Source organism: Manacus candei, unplaced genomic scaffold (genome assembly GCF_025592945.1).
Source record: "Manacus candei isolate 608988 ecotype Guabito, Panama unplaced genomic scaffold, ASM2559294v1 h1tg000014l, whole genome shotgun sequence".
NCBI lineage: Eukaryota > Metazoa > Chordata > Aves > Passeriformes > Pipridae > Manacus > Manacus candei.
The window spans coordinates 64823593-64843991 of record NW_026138062.1 but is presented as its reverse complement, the minus strand read 5'-3'; the positions used below and the strand labels follow the sequence as shown (position 1 = coordinate 64843991).

General features: G+C 40.6%; 2 protein-coding genes across 9 annotated transcripts in view; both read right to left on the bottom strand.

Annotated features, from left to right (window-relative positions):
- Positions 1–5684: 5684 nt before the first annotated feature.
- Positions 5685–15952, bottom strand: ABHD10 (abhydrolase domain containing 10, depalmitoylase). Its single transcript, XM_051780016.1, has 5 exons — positions 15810–15952; positions 12162–12345; positions 11309–11420; positions 10238–10375; positions 5685–9168 (listed from the first exon to the last, which is right to left on the bottom strand). The coding sequence occupies exons 1-5, from the start codon at positions 15913–15915 to the stop codon at positions 8827–8829; spliced, it is 882 nt and encodes a 293-aa protein (XP_051635976.1). The 5' UTR covers positions 15916–15952; the 3' UTR covers positions 5685–8826.
- Positions 15953–17868: 1916 nt separating this feature from the next.
- PHLDB2 (pleckstrin homology like domain family B member 2) overlaps positions 17869–20399 on the bottom strand; it is a 74761-nt gene continuing 72230 nt past the window's right edge. For all 8 annotated transcript variants that reach the window (XM_051779982.1, XM_051779981.1, XM_051779988.1 and 5 more), the window contains one exon: positions 17869–19834. In XM_051779982.1, the coding sequence (XP_051635942.1) occupies positions 19694–19834 (141 nt within the window). In that variant the 3' untranslated portion in view covers positions 17869–19693. The remainder of the gene's footprint in view (positions 19835–20399) is intronic.

The following is a 20399-nucleotide window of genomic DNA, read 5'->3' as shown; positions in this document are numbered from 1 at the left end:
GGGGAAATCACTGAAAAGTAGCAAACCTACTATAAAGCACAAGGATTTTACTTTCTGCTGGTATGAGTCAGCTAAACTCCAGAGATAGCAAGGGAACTATGCCCATGTACAGTAGTTTAAATTTTGATTATACCACTGCAGTGGTACAATGTGGAAGGGGAGAGGAGGCACGCTAAGACAAGAGACATTTCTTGTGGTCTGATTTATACAGATTTAATCCTATATTAAATAAAATAACTTTGCTTCTTTTCGAATGACACAAGGCTTTGTCAAGTGTCTTTCATTCATGCTGTATTATCCACCCTGGTACAAAATAGTTTCTTTTTGGTAAATGATTCATGTTCAGCTTGATATGCAAGGAGGTTGATAAACCTGAGGTGGATTCACAACCAGTTTTACCAAGAAAAGTCCTCCTGCTGCATTTGGAAAGGAAAAAAAAAAACAAAAAGGAAGGGAGAAAGGAATACAGTTCCTTGTATATCTGTTTCATAATGGTCTCTTCATCCATTACTTTCTCATTTTAAGACCTTAAATTATCAGATTTATACTGCTTCAGATGCTACTGGGCTTGTCAGACTCAAGAGATGAAAAATTTAATAGATGACCGAATTCATTGTTGTCCTCCACAGGCATTCCATTTAGTGCTTTCTCTTCTCTGCACTGGTAGTTTTAAACCCCTATGAAACACTTGATTACATAACTCAGAGAGTGCTACGTGACAGGGCCACAACTTGAGCACTTTCCACCTCAGTGAACATGCTGTTGAAGGCACAGCAAATAGGCAGGAACCAAGGCTTCAAACCCAGCCTGGAGATCAGAGAAGGACCAAGCTGCAGCTGCAACAGTAAGAGGTAGAACATGAATTTGACATCCTTTCCCTTCCAGCAACTGTTAAAGGCTGGGCTTCACACTCTTTGGCCAGCCCCACCAAGAATAAGCTTTACTTTGCATTTTTAGATCTTTTTGTGTTCTTCTGTTTAGAAGGGAACTACTGAGGTTGCTTCGCTGCTTCTGGTCACACCAGGGTGTTCAGGCTCACTGGCACTAAGATCTCATGAAAGTCCTTACCTTTGCATCAGCCTCTGACTGTTTCCTAACTTGGGGGCAGGGATTAGTAATTTAACTCTCCTAAGCTGCAGAGCAGAGGTCTCCCCCTTCACAGCTGTTGGCTATGCAACCTGTTCTCGAGGGACCAATCCATACTGTGAAAGCTGAAAAGCAAGCTTGTCCATCAGTATAAATTTTTAACAAGGCTTTGAAAATCTGGAAAACTCCAGAGGACTGGAAAAACACCAGCCCCTCACCAATATTTCCACGGCACCACTAAACAAATCATCTGGCCTGCTTCTGTGCCATCAACCCTGGGAAAACCAGTGGAATAATTATTTTTTTAATAAGTGATAGCGTTGATGCAGTTTACTAAAAGCATGGTAATACATTAGAGTTGGCTACTGCATGACACACTAATTAGGGAACTGTGCTGATTCTGAAACAACAAGACACATTAGAGAATAAACCTGGTAACTAGTAGGTACCGTAATATTACTGTGACTGAAAAATCACTAATGATGGTGTATATTTTATTCAGTTTGTACTAGAATATGTTCCCAGGCCTGAACTATTTAATATGTTATTAGAAGACACCAAAAAAATCCTGGCTCCTAAGAAGACCCCAGCTCATGTGAGCTGCGATGAATAAAACAAAAAAGATAAAAAAAGCCTCCTTGAAAGCAGTCTACCTGCAAGCAGGCAAAAACATGTCTCATTGCAGCTGAAGTCCAGCCATCATAAGAAATGTGCTTTTCAGAGTGCAGCACCCTGTCCTATGACAAAACAGATGCTAAAAAAAATGCAAAGGGTGATGAAGATAAGCAGGTGGGCACAGATGCTGGGTAAGACACTGTGGTTGAGGGGCTTGGCTGAATGAAAGACAGGACGTGCAGCAACAGCAGTGGGAATATTATATCCAGTTCTGACAATCACTCTCCAAAAAAAGTGTTGGAAGAGTGAAGTAAATTCAAATAATTATTCCAGTAACCAAGACTGAAAATTAGAGCCTTTACAGTAATCACTTCAGAAGGATTATCTGTTTAGCTCACCAAAACCAGAAGTTAAGAAATGGCAAGTACAGGTGCCTACAATATACCTGTCAGATACAGGTATATTAAAGCCTGATGGTTAGAAATGGGTTACAGGAGAAAGGGGAAGGTTTTCAGCTGCAAAAATACTACCATTAGAACACTTCACTTATTGCTTCTGATGGATTTTGTTCTCTCACTTTTCTTGGCAACACAAGACTGGAATTTATGACTAAAAATAGAGTTGAAGCTTGAATAACTGAAGTAGCTTTTTATGCCTGTAAGCACTATGGCTCCTCTTCTGCTTTCAGATAATCACAGTATTACCCTATAAATTTAAAAATCTTTTTAAGTCTATAAACAAGTCATGCCAACAACAACAAAATTGACATTAACTAGCTCTCTACCCACGTTTAGATCCAGGGTAACTCAATAGCTTTCAGTGTCTTCCAATTGGAACACGGAGGGAAAAGTAAAACTTACTCTAACACAGAGTAAGCCTTAATCTTTGCTAGATTCACTGTTTGGTGATTCACTCCTCAGAAAGAGCCTTCCATTTCAACCATTCCAAACCACTGTCTTACAAGGTATGCTGGGTCAATCTCCATCAGACAAAGCTATCCAGCAATTACAATAGCTGGGAAGTCCAGGCTTCATTTTCCTGGTGTGCCACTGTAAAATAATGGACCTTTCATAACTAAGTTAAACAAATAAGCAAACAAACCAAAACAAACCAGGAAGTTTCCCAACACTTTAAGTTTACAGAACCTCCCTTCACAAGAAAACTTCTGAAGTTGTTTCTGGTCAAAGATCCTCCTTGAGAATAGACATGAATGTCTATGTGTGATGTCATGTTTTCTAGAGTTGCAGAGGATGCTCAGGTCCAATACAAGCTTGGTGAAAGTACAGGGCCTTTTTCAGGGAGTTGCAAGGCAGGAAACTGCTCTGCAGACCCTTGGTTTTATTCACAGCCTTGCTTTGATGTAAGATACCTGGAGATGTTCTACACAAGAGAACTACTCAGACTAGGGGGAAAAAGTAGCTACTGGAATATTGCCATCTTTTTAACTGTGCACAAACAAGTGGCAGAGATATCAGAATCAGGGGACAACATTAATTTTAAAAATTCTAACTTCCCCATTACTTTGAAATCTACAATCTAGAGAACTTCAAAGACTAAAAGCGCTAAGCTAAGCAAGCATCTTCCCTTTCACCTGCAAAAAGGTTCCTTTGCCAGCTCTGAAGATGTTAATCCCCAAGCCAGTACATAGTTTGAACACCTCCAATTTGTGATTAAAAGAAAAGTAATTCAGGAAGGAAGGACCTTCCTATTTGTGTGACAGAACAGAATGCACTAACACTGCAACCTACGGAACAAGGCAGCTCCCAAGACTGCCCTGACCGGAAGTGTTTCTGGAATTTGTAAGTCACTGCCCACCTTCCATGCAGCTTGCCAGCTTAGCACTGGAAACCAATTCCTCTGGATATAATTGTCAGCATTCCCACGATTCAAGGTGATCTTGAAGGTAAATTGTGCATTTTAGTTCTCACGGTCTCTTAAGTCTTGTGCTGGATTGACAGACTCCTGTGAAAGAAAACCAATACATTTCATTATACCCATTGTTCATCTGTCCCCAACAAAAACGGTACCTCCAGAGAACTACTTTGGTTTGAAAATTATACATTGCAATACACATTTACCAGTAGAACAGAAAGGAAGTATCATCTTTATTTCTCTGAAACATAGGTCAAAGCAGACAGCAAGATTTACAAATAAACAAACAAACAAGATCAAATCCCCTAACTAAATAAAGGCTGCTTCTTATGGTTAGGGATTTAGCTTTGCTGTTAGGAACTTTTTCAAGAGTTACTGTCCTAAGGACTAGCACACGCTGACACATTTTTTGCCAGCAAACTGTATTCAATTAAAACTCAAAAGCGAGGATTCTTGTAAGGATCAGACCCAATCCTAGCCAGCCTTCATGGATTGCTTTTCCCAGACTAAAGTCCGGGCAGGCCATTTGCATCCCTCCAGTGCCCAGGCGTGCTACTGTTCAGCATACCTTCGCCACAGATATGAGCACCTGCTTCCACCCCGACAGGCAGCAGTGACCTTCTCATGTTGCCATGTGGGAGGCCAGTGGACAACATCGTGCAGATCAGAAGGCCCAAAAAGAACACAGCCTTTCACGTGCTAGCCTGAAAACATTTTAAATATGCATTTTAATTTCAGGACCAAATGGCTGGAAGTTTTAGGAGCTGCCATTTGCTTTTCCTTCCAAATCTGAATGCAGAGCTGCCTGAAGCCCCTTGCCAAACACAAATCAAGTGATGGTAGCAGGCTGAGAACATGTCTATTCCTCACCCGTGAGCTACAATTGTAGCACAAGCTACAATTACTGTGTCAAATGGAGGACGCCCCTTTCTCTTTAATGGAATAGGAGCATTGGACCATATAACATACATATGCAGGACTTGAAAGAGAAATACAAGGTCAAGCCTGCAACCAGACTGCAATAAGTCCTGTAATTTAGATTTATCCATTACAAGGCCAGGGCTGTAAGTAACATTATTGTGTTCTAGGCAAATATGTATTGAAGGGAGATGAGGTCCTACAGTCAGAAAGTCAATCTCAGCTACAGAAACCAACCAACAAGCAGTAAATCTATGAGCAGTGCATTTTCGTCCTTCATCTCTGCCTCTCCTTCCCAACAGAAATCTCTTCCCCTAGAAAACACTTGCCAGGAGCAAAGCACTATGTACAGTGGCATGAAAACCTCATACTTAGCAAGCTGCCTGCTATTTAACATAATGGCTGAGTTCCCTCTGCCTTTCCTGTCCCTGCTGGGTTGAAGAACAAAGGTAGAAGGGTGACAATGTGCACTGATTTGTGGTATTTCTATATGCATTCCTTATACAGCTGATGAATATTCACCAAGACTTAGGGAAATTTTACATTCACACACATCTTAATGAATTAGTTCATCAGCTCAAAGCACAGACTGCTGATCTTAGAGACAGGTGAAACACATAACCCTCTTCTATTTCCAGGGAAGCCTTCAGTTTTAACGTAACTTTTCATGACTTAAAGCAAAAAATCTGACAAGGCAAGGTAGGCCTCTTTATAACAGCACAACTGAGTAACTTAAAAACCAAGGAAGCTGAAATCTTGTTATCTCCCCAGAACACAATTTTCCCTCCCACTTGTGTTGTTGTTTTTTTTCCTGCCACAGAGGAAAGGATGGGGGCCAAGGAGAAGTGACAAACACAATCCTAATGTAGAAGCTGAGCGAGGCAGTGGTTCAGAAAATGTTGTAACTCTGTATTGCAGCACAACCAGAGCATTAAAAATACTTGAGCAGCTGCAGATAAATCACTGGTTCAAAGTCTCTCTCTAAGCACGTTTTCATTTGATATGAAAAGTATGGTACCATAAATCTTTTAGTCCCACTGAATAACAGCATGTCCAAGAGACCTCATAATCAAAATTAACATAAAAATGAAACAGCAGGAGTTAGTTCTGAGGCCTATGCACCAAGGGGTTTTTTGTGAACACTGATTTGTTTGCATTTAGTGTTGATGCAAGAGAAAATAGGTTAACTAAACTGAAACTACATGAAATATTTAATATCAATTAAGTAAAAAAATAAACAAAGCCAAACAGCAGAAGAGACAAAACAAGTAGAATATTTAACAAGATAAAAATACATATATCTAAACCCAAGTAAGTACAGCTCAATATAAGCAGAATAAGAGCACTTGTTTATTAGGAAACAAGTTGAATAACCTTTAGAAACTTTCAGCACACCCTGGTTTACTGCAGAGTTCAATCCCAAACACAGGAAAGCCTGCCTCATCGGTTTTTTTCCTTTTCAGAAGGCAGAAGAGTTTGCTTCACAAGTTAAATCTCAAGCAGTTTGCTTTTGCAACAGATTCAGAAAGAAAATGTTGATAAGGACTAGGGACAGTCAAGGCCAGCTGGTAATGTTTGTGGTTCTTTTACATGAAAACTACTACCTACTCCTCTGGTATGCTAATCAAACATCCTGCCTAGCTACAACAGCTTGTTGTTATTTACTCATGAAACGTGAATGATCATAACTCCTCGGCAAAAGTTAATATTATGTAGCTTAAGCTTTACGTAGAAGGCAAATACCTCGAGGTGCTTATTCAAGGGGTATTGTTTGATCAAAATCAACAACACAAGCAGATGAGTTGCTTGATTAGTGCCCAGAGTTCCCTTGTACTGTGACAGCAGTGTCAGCCCTGACATGTCCGCAGTACACTCAATGACAGAGGAGCCCAAAAGTAATTTTTCAGACCTGCCAAAAGCAAAAGACAATGAGAACACTAACAAATTCAGCTAAGTGCACTACTGGAAATAATTAAGCATAGATTAAGGTATTTGGAGAAAGCCAATCCCCACCCCAGGCAGTACAAGACAGAGCTGGTAAAACTCTGAAACCATAAGACACTGATTATTTGATGAGAATCAAGCTTATTGCTGAGGAAATGTATATTTGAATGAATATTATATATTCACAAAATATACTTTGTATTTGGCAACAAATCAGCTGTTACTAAAAAAACCAAAACAGAACATAATAATTCATTACAAAGAATTTAAAAAGTTTGCACCATGCAGAGGTTCCCAAATGTGCAACACCCTAGTTTAATATAGTATTTCTATAGAGGAAAGAAATACTGTTTTTAAACATGACTAAACTGAAAATAATTTACTATGCAGGCATCTACTGGCAAAGACAAAAGCAATGCCACAGGCACTAAATCAGGGGACATAACAGCAGCAATTTTGAATGACACCATAATGTGTGAATATTACATTATTCCAGATTGTCAGAACTTCCTGACAGGTCAAGAGCTAGTGAGAGGTAGGATGTAAATCTCCCTGGTTATCACCATCCTTTCTATCAGGCATCTGAACATGCCAAGTTTGACAACAATCAAAACTCTGGTAATTTCCAGCACGAACACAAGGAAAATGCTTGCAAAGAGAAATACCAGTGGAATTACCAGGGCAAAGTTAGAGAAGGTCTGCCTGCATAAGGCCTACCTCAGGTTGCAAACAGAATCTGTGGCTGCCCCATCCCTGGAAGTGTCCAAGGCCAGGTTGAATGGGGCTTTGAGCAACCTGGCCTAGGGGAAAGTGTCTCTGCCCATGGCAGGGGGAGTGGAAGTAGATGATTCTTAAGGTCCCTTCCAACCCACACCATTCTATGATTCTATGACTGGGTTAGGGAATTGGTATGGTTGAATTAGAAAATCTGCATCTAAGCAAGAGCCATCTTTTTTACTCTCCTACCAAAATTCAAATTTTTTACATGACAGTTTCTTGTTTTTTGCAGTATTGAAGCCTAAATAAAACTGTACTTCACAGAAACTCATAGGAAATTTAGGGGGTTTTTGTTGTTGTTGCTGTGGATTTTTTTTTGCTTTAGTTATTTGTGTTTTTTAAATTAAAACCCATTACCTCAGCAAAGCCCCATACAGCACACTAATAGTGACACAACTAAAACAGAAAAAAACAAACTCTCTAGAAATATCATATCCCCAGGAGCTTTACTGTTTTAAGGTAACAATAGTGATGCTATTTACTACTTAAAATAATAAAACCAGAAAAACAACTATATAATTTTGACTGATGTTTCACATTAGGGCCAGCCTGAACTCATTTCAGCCTCTCATCTAAGTTCCTCTCTCTCAAATGTATGAATGGCATTGTACTCTTGGACAAAAAACAGGTAATAGCCACGTCTGCAATTAAATCCATTTACTTATAAATTCTATGGATTTACTTTACGAGATTTATCCAACTATCCAATCGCATTTACAGCTTTTCAGGGTTGCACTTGTGCAGCTCAAATTCCTAACTCAGAAGACACTGCTCCCAGTGAACTACAGCTCCCAAGCCACGGGAAAGAGGCAGTGGTGCCCTATGGCACCTGTACCCCCACTTTAAAGAAGTTACTATAAAAGTCACCATACAGATCCAGTTTCAGTTCACACCAAGATTATATATTGTTCCCTTAATAGGAGGCCCACAATGAACTATTACAAACAGGCAGCCTGGAAAAGACAACATATACCCTCCTGATAACCATAGATAAGAGAAGTCTTAACATTTTGAGGCCCTGTATTCTTAGAAGTTAAATTCTTTCTTATGTAGCACCCCAAGCATGCCATCAGAGTCTGCCTTCCACTTTTTAATTTTAACAGTACTTAAGAACAAAATAATCATTTATCTGAAATCTGTTTATTGTGCTTCATGGTATTCACTATTTCTAATAATTAACTTCAGTAAACAAGTTGTATTTTGCCTTGCACAGATGGTTTCAGACATAAGATACAATACTGTTACAGCAGAAGGACAATACCAAAAGGTTTCAAAGATGTGAAAATAAAGTTTTACTGTACAGGCCAATAGTAACAAAAATTAATCAACATTTCAGTACAAAATTGTAGGAAATCTGTGGAAAAAAAAAAGGTTTAAGTGCTGAAGGAGAGGTTCTGAACGAAAGAGCAGCACTCCTTTACATTTTGGACTGTGTGCAAATGCAGCAATAATACAATACCTGTATTTACAATACAGAGGTAAGAAAACAGCAGATAAAGCTCAGTTCCTACTGTGATAGTCACAGGCCTGCCACCATCTGATTAAGAACAGGGCTTCTGCTACTCAAGGAAAAGAGTCAAGTGTAGAGTTCATGCACTAGTGCTACTCTGCAGCTTATGCTAGTGTTGACAGCTTGTCAATTAAATCATCAACAGTATTCACGAGGAGTTTTGTGTCCTCCTTCTCGCTCATCCGGTGCTGGCCAATTTTGCGCAGGATGACATCCACGTCCTTGCTCAACACGCGATCGGCAACTTGCATGGAGATCTGCCAAGGGACATCGCCGTCCTTCATGCCATGGATGAGTCGTAAGGGACATGTTATAGGAATAGGACTATTCAGCACACAGTGGTTTTCTGCTTCTTTGATAAAGTCATATGTCATGGAGTAATATCCTTCCTTGTTATGCTTTGTTGGAAACTTCCATTCACCTTTTTCTTCTATTTCCTTTTGTGCCTATAAAAAAAAAAGAGAGCAAAGAATAGACAAGACAGATGTTAGGAGTATTTTAGAGTGCCTCAACTTATTTCTTTTCTAAAACTCCTCGAATCATTAGATTTCACCTTGTTCATTTTCATTAGCAAAGGTGTATTCCTGTTCTTCTCACAGCACCTGAGAAGACTAACCCCCTACCATGCCACAGAAGCTGCTCTACACATCTCTCCTGCAAATTAATCTAGTTAAAATTCATCAATGAAATTAAGTTTCTCAGTCAGGATCTATCAGAAAAAAAAAAAAAAAGATGCATAGACACTGTGACCAGTAAGTCTCCTTGGCTTCAATCAGTTCACTGAACATCAACCAAGGAGAATCCTACAAAAAGGAATTTTCCATTGATCAGTCCTTTCAGTATTTGGCACAATCGCTGTATCTAAATACTGTACTTCCAGATTTTTACCTTAGTCCTAAGTAGTAATGCTGACACTACAAAGTGCCTTAGAAAAAAACCAAAAAAAATCAGGAAAATATTTTAATTATTTTAAAGCACAAGTTATTTATTGCCATATAACACCTGATTTACTTCCCTAAAGACTGGACATTATTATCATCAAGGAAGAAACTCAGAAAGGCAGTTCCCACTACCTAAATCTTAAAGTCTTTACACATTAATGTGAAGAATTTCCTTCCTACACACACAACCTATGTCATACTCATCTCATCCAATGTCATGTCAAATACACTAGTAGCTACATCTCCATCCCTGAAAACACAAGGATTCAATTTCAATGCAAATATAAGATATTCAACGCTGAAATCTAATGGACTGCTAACAGTAGGGATCTGACTTCACATCCCCTATGGCACAGTAATAGAAACACATTCTGGGTAGTGCTCACACTAGTCTCATCCTACAATGCACAGTATTTTGCAGACTTTTAGATTAATGTTGATTTTTAGCTTACATCCACCACAAACACAGAAAACTTAACTGCAAATCTGCAGGAAAAATACAGTTTGAACAACAGGGTTTCTTAAACAGTTGATGGATTTTCAGACTGCACAAAAGCCAATCATCAGCACTGACCTCAATGGGAAGCCTCTTGAAACTTGTTACGAGGTGGTCTGCTGCTACAGCTACTCCAACCAGAGCAGCTACTTTATCTGGGCGGGCTATTGCAGCATGAAGCATCAGCCATCCACCCATACTGGAGCCCACCAGAATCTGGGAAAAAAATAATAAAAAAGAGAAGAAAATACAGTGTTTTACAGGGAAAAGGGTGATAAGTTTTTTCTTCTTTTACAAAGTATCAGTTTTCACTTTGTTTAACTACTGAAACCTTGGGCATAATCCTGCTGTCCTTACCCAGGCAGAACTGCTGTCACCTCCAGTGGAAATTTTGCCTGAGTAAGCACCACAAGATCTGGTATTTATTATTCTGTTTGGCATGGTTGGTTATTGCTGTCTGAGACTGAAACACTGAAAACAAAATGAGAGTTGAAACAATTCAGTATCACATGCATACTTTATGTTTCCTTCTTAAAATAAATGCACATGGGAAAGGCTCAGTGCAGTGAAAGAAGTAAACAAATGCAATTCATAATACAAAATTGTTTTAAACAAAATACTAGGTATTTCCAGATTGAAGGAGATTCCAAGTTTCTCACAGTAACTTCTAAAGTAAGTGAAGAAGTCAAATACTGCTTCTGCTTGACTTTTTTTTAAAGCTATTTAATCATATAGAGTATCTTAGCTTGTAACCTTCCTGCAAATCCGTTAATTCATGTGTCAGCATGGGACAGCAACACACTTTTTCTTAAGAGGGCTGCACTGCACTGGAACAGTTCCCTGTCCCCTGTCAGGTGGCACCTCCATCATGAGGCTTTCTCAGACTCTCTGGGATGACAGCCCTGCTCTGAGCAGGAGGTTCTAATAAACAGCTGCCAGGAGGTCCTGCCAACGCACGCTTCCGAGATTTTACGATCTACCTGTTTGCAAAAAAGGTTCTACAAATAGGACCTCTCAAATGATTCAGCTTGAAAGTGAGCAAGGGTCAGTTGTTCAGCAGAAGCTACTGTCTGCCAGAGCTATTACAGCTTATCTTTGATCAATGTTCTACCTCGAGGGGTAAAAAAAGGATTTAAAATAAAACATTACCTGTGGTCCATCTGTAAGTTCATCCAGTACAGACAGAACATCTTTTCTCCACTTCCCAACTGTACATTCCTCAAAGATACCATCTGAACTTCCACATCCTGTATAATCAAATCTGAAAAAGTAACCATCAAAATGAAAGTCATAGTACTGTCTACAGCAGCATAGACACTAACTAAACACTACTGCTTAATCAAATTGACAGGGGACAATCTAACACATTAAATATTTTCTTACTCGGTCCCACTTATTACTTAAAAAGAGGTTTAAATACAGCATACACAACTAAGTGATGCAGTGTTCTCTTATAATTTGATATAATAATATCTTAACTTACAAGAATAGGCAGTTTTTCTTACAGACAAAAAAATCCCAAATACTTCAATTTTAAAGGTATTTTTAAAATGTACAAACTCTCTTTCAAACACTGTAGCCAAACAGGAAAATTTAGGGCACTCAGCATTCAGCCTGGTCTATCAAAGGATGGCATCATCGACCACGGGCATGTTCTTCCAAAACTACAGAAGACATAGGGTAACTTAGTCAGACTTGGCAGGTAAGGACCATGCTGACAGTGGTAACTTAAAAAAAGAGAATTCCAGGTCCTTCCTTTTTCATTGCTGTGCCTATATCCTGATTGTAACGTGTAGCACTGGATAGACTATAGAAATTTATATTAGCGAGTTTTCTGAATTGCTTTCAGAATACATTCTCTTGATTTACCTCAGTCTCCCTACAGACAGAAATCCTAAGTTTGGAAACAGAAGAAAGACTTCGCAGCTTATCTACAGCACAGGACACATTCCAATCCAAATGCCAGAGTTTACATTTCTCAAGAACAATACACTGCATGTACCTGATGAAGGAATGACCTAGTGATTTGCAGAAGTCTTCAAGGGCAGTTGCTTTCTCACCATTCATATTTGAATTATAGCCTGGAAGGAAAATAACCCCTGGACTCCTGCCTTTTACTTTATGATAAGCAAGGTTGGGTCGATCAGGTCGAGTAAGAAAGCTGACTGATGACTTCAGCCTGCAAACTAATAAAAAGAGCTATTTAGTAGAATCATCATGATAACCTTGGCAGAAATATTAGTGTTTTATAAACCTAGGGTTCAGGAAATATGAGCACATTACGTGAAAACAAGATATTTTGGCCCGAGAAGAAAAAAAGCATGTCCTATATTATTTAATGACTGACAAGTACTGATGAACCTGAAAGGGAAAGCTGACTGTGATTCATTCTCAACTTATTAAATGCCAACCATATACAGAGTTCACTCAGCAATTAGTAAAGTGGTTGACTGAAGACAAATGCTAAGATTTCCTAGACTTCATCTGTCCTCATGTTTTATACCATCTTGAATGCATTTACTCACTTCCCATGCAATGGTAAGATTTTTTTTATCTGCTTCTTTTAACTTTTTATTTCACCTTTTTGTTTTTTTTTCTGGACTGGATTTCAAAAAAGTAAAATTTTGGGACAAGAGTACGCTGTGCAATGTTAAGTTTACAAGTACATGAGGTGACAAATTTTCCATGAAAATCAAAACTAAATGACAAAACTGCAGCTGTATCAAAATCCGAGACCCACACCATATATAGAGAGAGATACAGTGGGGAAGTTCAAAATCAAGAATTGGGAAAGAATGTTGTGACTAACTTTTTTAACACGATGAACATAACATTAGCACTGCTCAAAACCAAATGAAATAAGTAACATCCAGCGCTTTCCATGGTATCTTCAACAGCTATTCTGCTTAAGTTAAAGAATATGGCCAGGAACACTGAAAAAAAAGAATCATTTTAACACTATGCTATGATAACATCAGCCGTTTTCTCAGATAGGAAGCACAGCTACATTTTCTGTAAACAAAGAGCAGCTCATTAAACACATCCCATAAGAAGAAACAGAATTGACCTCTGTAGAGCTGTGATTTTCTTATGCTTTTTCAAAAGATATCCTATTGCATGGTCTGGTGCATTCTTGCTGGAAAGGTTACATTATTCCAGTACTTGGATTGTTCTGTTTATCCAGAATGAAAAAAGGCACTTAGTAACTCTAAGCAGTTTGCAAATATTAAAAAAATGAAAAATAATTTTGTGCAAATTCTGTCAAAGAAATCTGCAACACATTATAAGAATGAGAAGCTTTCCTATCATTTTGTTCTGGTTTACTTCAAAATAACAAATGAGACACATTTAGAAAACAAACACTAGGTTGGACTCTGTTATTCACATTAATAAACATCAACCAACCCCCCTCGAGTTTTCAAGCAAGAAAAGAGGATTAACAAAGGAAATGTTAACTAATTAATAACTATGCTGATCTCAACAGCTGCTACAGTATTTAATCTAATTTTAGCAGGTAATTGTACCTCTGCTGTGGGTGAGGAACAAGTAATTCATAGAGAGGTGTTATGGAGATTTAATCCACTCTATTATACCACTCAGCAAGATAATTTGTTAAATTAAAAGCTTGGTCAAGTCTTCTAAGGCTTTGATACGCTTAATTCTTAGATTAGAAGACTAGATATTCAGTAGCGGGGTACAGAAACTGTGCAACCCGATATAATGTTTCAGGGCTTCTTAGTGGCATAATAACAGGATAAATACTGCAGAACCAGACCCCGACAGTATCACAGTGCAGCCTTGAGTTCCGTTTTGTCACTATCAGAGAGATTACATTCAAGGGGCCTGGGGGGTTCTGTTTGTTGTTAAACTTGCATGTGCGTGAATAAATGTGGGTGTGTAACAGATGCAGGATGTTTCTGGCACTTTCCTAGAGTCTAACAAATTATATCATTTGAACTATAGATTAGAACCATTAAATTTCTCCTCACACAACGGGACAATTCTTTATCCTACTGATGCATAAATTATTATAAAGGAGAATAAATGCCACAGTAAAGGTATTTGGATGCATCCACGCTAAGGCTTTCTGTTTGTGCGTCTCTGTCACTAAATGAGTGACTTCTTTGCCCGCCAGTAACAGAGAAGATACATCAAGAAGTGTTAAATTTAACAGAAAAACAATTAGGAGTACTTTTCTGTCACTTAAGCCCTGATAACCATCTCTGAAGTCACTGGTTTTCCTTCCTGCAGCACCCTGGAGGTGTCCTCAAGCTAGTTTGACACTGGGCAGGGTTTAAACTGCAGCTACAAGACACAACCACAGTCTAAGCTATTCCACAAACTGTTCTGCATTTAAAAAGTTACTGCACCAGCAGCAATCCTAACCCTAAAGCAACCACCTCAGCCAACCCAAAAGCAAAGCTCACTGAAGTAACACTGATTTCCTTTTAGACAGACAAAACCATAAATAATGGAGTAGCTACCCAGTAATTTCTCCTCCTGATATCAGTGAAAGACCTTGCTAAGAGCAGGGAATCATTTTTGAAGGGTGTAAGGTGGTACTCAGTGTTTATAAAACCAAGTTACAGACAGAAGACAGCTATAGGAGTACCACAGGACTCTTGCCTGATGCTATGGAATTCTCTTCATATCAGAATCCCTGTGCAATTTTAATTGTGTTATGAACACCAGAAACTGTGACTGAGACCAGTGCTATATGTCAAAACCAAAGAAGTCCTCTGAGCAACTGCTCCAGCACTGCAATCTACCCACTGCCGACAGCAGCAGAGTAATGCAGCTGTGACAGGTTATGGACTAAACCCTGTCCACACCTGGTTTCATGCAATCTCCTGAGCTACAGGAGTAAGGCAGGACCAGCTCTGCCAGCAGGAACTGCTGCTTAGTCGGGTCCCAGAGCACCCAAAGACGCACTCAAACAAACAGACACTCTGGTCATGTTATCGTTATAAACCCACAGAAAAAAACAGCAGCAAAACCCCACTGTAGTCTTGTTTTAATGCAGCTACGAAACGTGCATCCTTAGTGGCAAGTAAATTTTACTCACTGAGCAGCCTCAGATGACGTTCATCACCTTTTCTGTTAAATTTAAGGCAACGAATAAACTCAACAAGTCAGACAAGCACAGAATCTGGAAGAAGGTGTGGGGGACATTATGCGTTTTGCCAGAGAACCATCTCACACAGAAGTGGATGCCAGCAAAGTTTTTCAGGTGCCTAGTGAAGCTTTGCACGTAGGCGAATTTCACATCCAAGCAAAGGAACTGGCACACTGATTCCCGGCTCCTGAAAACGCAGCAGGGGCAGGAGGAGCTTAGAGCCCCCAGAACACACACGGGAAAGCAGCTGCCCTGCCCTGTGCACAGAGACACCGAACCGCCCCCGGGCAGGGTTGGCAGGGGGCGGGAAACCCGTCAGGGGCGCCGTCCCCCAGAGGGGAGCGAATTTTAACATGCCCATCCCAACCCCGGAGGACGCGCCCGGGCCGTTCCCGACGGAGACGGCGCTGAAGGGGTGTCAGCCCCAGCTGCCCGAGAACCGCCCCGCGGCCAGCACAGCCGGCACCGACCCACATCCTCTGCCCTGCGGCTGACACCCCTTCTCCTCGGAGCTCCCCGGGGCCCTTCCCTTACCCGGGAGCCCCCGGGCCGCGCTCGGCGGCGACAGCGACACCCCCGTGGCCGAGGCACCGCGACCGCCCCGCACCAGCGCCCGCAGCGCTCCCGCCATGGCCGCCATGGCCGCCGCCCCGCGCAGGCGCCGCCCCGCCTCCCTTCTGCCCCGGCGGTGAGGCGGGCGGGGATCCGTGCGGTCGGTGCTGGGAACCGCCTCGGGAAGCACGAAACAGCGTTTTGTCAGTGAGGAAGCGCTGAGTGTGCGCTTCCCTAGGCGCGTGTTTCCCTGAGCCAGCGGTGTGCCCTTGTGGCCAGGAAGGCCAGCGGAATCCTGGGGTGCATGGGGGGGAGCGCTGCCAGCAGGTCGAGGGAGGTGATCCCGCCCCTCGGCTCAGCCCTGGTGAGGCGGTATCGGCAGTGCTGCGGCCGGTTCTGGGCTCCTGAGGGCAAGAGAGACGTGCAGCTCCTGGAGCAGGGGTAGCAGAGGGCAACAAAAAATGATTGAAGGACTGCAGCATGTCTATTACAAGGAAAGGCCGAGGGTGCTGGGCCTGCTCAGCCTCGAGGAGAGATGACTGAGAGGGGACCTCATTAATGTGCATAAATACCTGAAGAGGTGATGCTCGGAGGGTGAAACCAGGCTCTTCTTGGTGATGCCAAGCAGTAGGATGAGAGGCAGCAGGCAGAAACTGATGCACAGGAGTTCCACCTGAACACGAGGATGAACTTTACTGTGCGGGTGACCACAGACTGGAACAGATTGTCCAGAGAGGGTGTGGTGTCTCCCTGATTGGAGACATGGAAGAACTGTCTGGACACAATCCTGTGTCATGTGCTCTGGGATGGCCCTGCTTGAGCAGGAAGGTTGGACCAGTTGATCCACTGTGGTCCCTCCCAACATCACCCATTCTCTGATCCTGTGTGTGTTCTGGAGAGGGCACCCTCCTCGAGGGCCTCTGTATCAGGCAGGGCTGGATGCACCTGTACCTCAGGTTGCCTCTCCATATGTAGGTATAATCTGTTAGGGTTCTGTATCTGTTAGGATACATTTTGTAATTATATATACATATATATATACGTATAAAAAATCTTACACTAATTACCTGCCCCTTATAGACAGCCAGAAAGGGCATTTGAAATGCCAGCTTCCCTCCCTCCCTCACCTCTCCAGCGGCATCGGGTGTGTGGCTGTTTGTCAGCCTGCAGGGCCCCCGAACAGGTTCACACCTCCTCACCTTCTCTCCTCAGCCTTGGCTGTATGAGCACAGTAGCCAAAAGAAGGTCTTTCTTCACTGTACCTTTTACATACAGCCTGTGGCAGACACTCAGAAAGGAAGAAAACAATCACAGAATCGCTGAATCATTTAGGTTGGAAAAGATCTCCATGATCGAGTCCAACCAGCCATGGGACATGGGATACAGCAGCTGAGGTTTTTAAAATGCAGCCTACACGGTTTGCAATTGCCCAAGATCCTTCAGGGTAAGCGAGGGCTTGACTCCCATGGGAGTTAAGGTTGGAGAGCTTGAAGACTGATCATAAAAGATGGTGCCTACCACCATGCTTTGCTTACAGTGTCCCCATGTCCATCACTGCAAAGTCCATCACACTTTGCGATGACGACTGCAAACAGAAATCAAATAAATCACAAGAAATAAAAAAGGAATAAATAATGAACTGCATGGACTTCCCCGACAAGCTAATAATTCCTGCAATTCAAGTCATGTCTAAGTCAAATACTGTGAAAACTAGGAAATCCTCAAACTTGAGCAATTTCTGGTTGCAGATTAACAAAAAAAATTGTCTACATCCAAGTCTGGTGATAAATTTTTCAAACAGACTCAAAAAAAAAATGAAAAAGGAAATATAATATATACATGCAATAAACAGACTATGCTCCTAATTTTACTGCCATCTGAAAGATTATTTTGCATAGCTCTTTGATGGGGAAACACAGGGAACAGCTCAATTAAACATTACTATGAAACACATTATTGCTTGCACAACTGTATATGACTATTTAATAGACAAGCAGAAATGTCTCAAGATAAAGCAGCAAGAAAATATTTGAAACAAGTGTATTTTTAAAAATGTTTATTGAAATGCCTTCATTGCATCATGCAGGATACAAAAGTTATTATTAGAAAACCTTTATAACCATACTTAGGAGTAAAATCAAGATACATCAGGGGAAAATAATAATTGTATAAACAAAACCAGTTTATTTCTGATAGTGTTTTAAATCCTAGATTACAGGCTGTGATCTGCACAGATGATAACAATTATCTTGTGATAATAGTCCCTTCTTTCATGAGTCAAGTCAAAACTGATGTTTGTCATGCTAGAGCAACCACATCACCTGTGTATACCAGAAAAAATTCAACCCACTCATTAGATATAGGGTTTAAAAAATATAAAAAAAAATATTCTGCCAGGATACTTCTATTCTGCTTTCAGTTTGTTCCATCAAAAGCCATTAACTTTTCGTCAAGAAAAAAAGAAGGCTAATGTGCTTTCTTATAGTACACAAACCACAGAGCACGTGAGTTTCGATTACAGAAACTGAGCCTCTTTAAAGTCATAATATAAAAGACTTTCTTGAAGTTCAGTTTCAATTAAATAATTTACATTTTTGCAATATTAGTCAAGGACATCGAAGCGATTTTAAAATGGGAGACTACTGCACCCTCAGTGTTTTTGTTGTTTGAGGAATCTCAATCCCTGCTACTTAAAAATTTCAGGGTTTTTATTCATATACTGCTTAGTGTGAACTCTTAGAACTTGCCTCTCTCTTTTTATTCTATTTGACAGCATTATTATGTGCAGATATACATTAAACAAAAACAACAAACCTACTCTCTGGGGCTGAGAACCTGGCTCCAAAGAATTTAGATAGGTAGAGGTTGTGGTCCTGGCTTCAAGGTGGGCAGTGTTTGAGAGATTTCAGTAGAGGGTTCACTTGGCACAGAGTAAGATTAGAACCACACTGGGACCTTACTACATAAAAGAAAATTGCTGTAGGGTCCAGAATCAGCTCATTCTATTCAACAGTGAAGATTAAAAAAACCGCTCCTTACGAGGAAGTGAATACACGTTTCATTTAACAGCCTTGTGGAAAACAATTGCATCTTTATAAGGCTATCCTTCTCTTTTTTTGTCAAGCTCCATAGATGCAGACTTTAAACATACAGTTGGTGCCTCTGAGTGCTTGAACACGCAGAATATCATAACAATTTAATTACATTAAAAGTCGTGAAGGAATTTGGCACTGTCCCCTTACAGGAAGTTAGACAGAACTAACAATATGAAGATGTTATGATACTGGAATCTTTTAACTCTTTGGCTCTGTTGTGACACTTAACTACTAAGGCAAGAACTGTGTGTACCTTAGCGTTGCTTTTTTTGTTTGTATTTTTATAAAATACTTGATTAAAACTTTTTAAAAAATCACCTAATCATCTATAAATGTCAAATGCTGCATATTAAAATATATGCTTATTACACCTTTTTTGTTCCAGTACTAGAATTTTTTTGCACACTTGATGACAACACACACATTTGTAAACAGTTCAGTAAGAGTTTACAAAGACATTCTCCATATAAGAAAATTTGCAGAAACCTGTCGCTGAATCAAGACGCTTTAATGAAAATTGCCTGATTATCCGTTTTGGAGCACTACGATTCTCTCAACAGCTTTAGCTCTTTTGTTCCTATAAATATCAACTAAAACAGGTAACAACCTCCCCCCCTTTTCAATGCATTTGTAAACCCCTGTCGGTCTGAGGTTTTGGGTGCACATCATAAGGAGGACATTTCAGGGTACTCGCTGGCTTTTCAGCTTTCACTACATATGGCTAACTTCATTTGTTGTGTTATTGCAATATGCCCTGCTGCTCCCCCCTTATTACAACATGAAGTGGGTGTAGCCTTCGGCGCCCGTGACAATGACATCCATCCATATCCTCATGGCTTCTGGGGAAGGAGCAACCATATAGTATATGCGGTCATGGGTCTTAACGCTGAAAGTGAGCAACGGGTTGGGACTCTGAAATAGAACACAGAGAGGGATATCAAAAAAGAATGAAATCAAAGCCATTTATTGGTACCAGAAGTGAAATTGCCTACAGGGATATTTATGAATAGGGTTAAGAAGATGATAAAATGCAAAATGCTGTACCACTGCATCTTATCGTGCAGCAGATGTGCTTAAAGTGTTTGTATCCACCATAAACAGTTTTTACAGCGTGTTTCCACTAGACTTCTGCACAGCAATACAGGGTTCTTCCTTGTTGTTTCATGCCCAGACAACTAAACTCCGCCCCCCACTGTCCAGTGGCTTTCACAAATCCATTGAGTCACACACAACTCATTTAAATTACAGGTGAGAGGCAGGGGGTGCCAGTTAACTCCCTCCCTGGGACAGAGGCATCCTTTGATTTGCCTAAGCCACTGATTTCAGTGGTCCTGCCACTGGACTAAGGAACTCCTTGCAGCAAATCCCAGTTTCCAGGTAGACACTCTTATCTCTGCTTTCATCAGTATTAAAAAAACCCCCCAGTGTTAATCACAGATTAGCTTCCTCTTCCTTTTCCTCCACTCCAGTTTTTCTT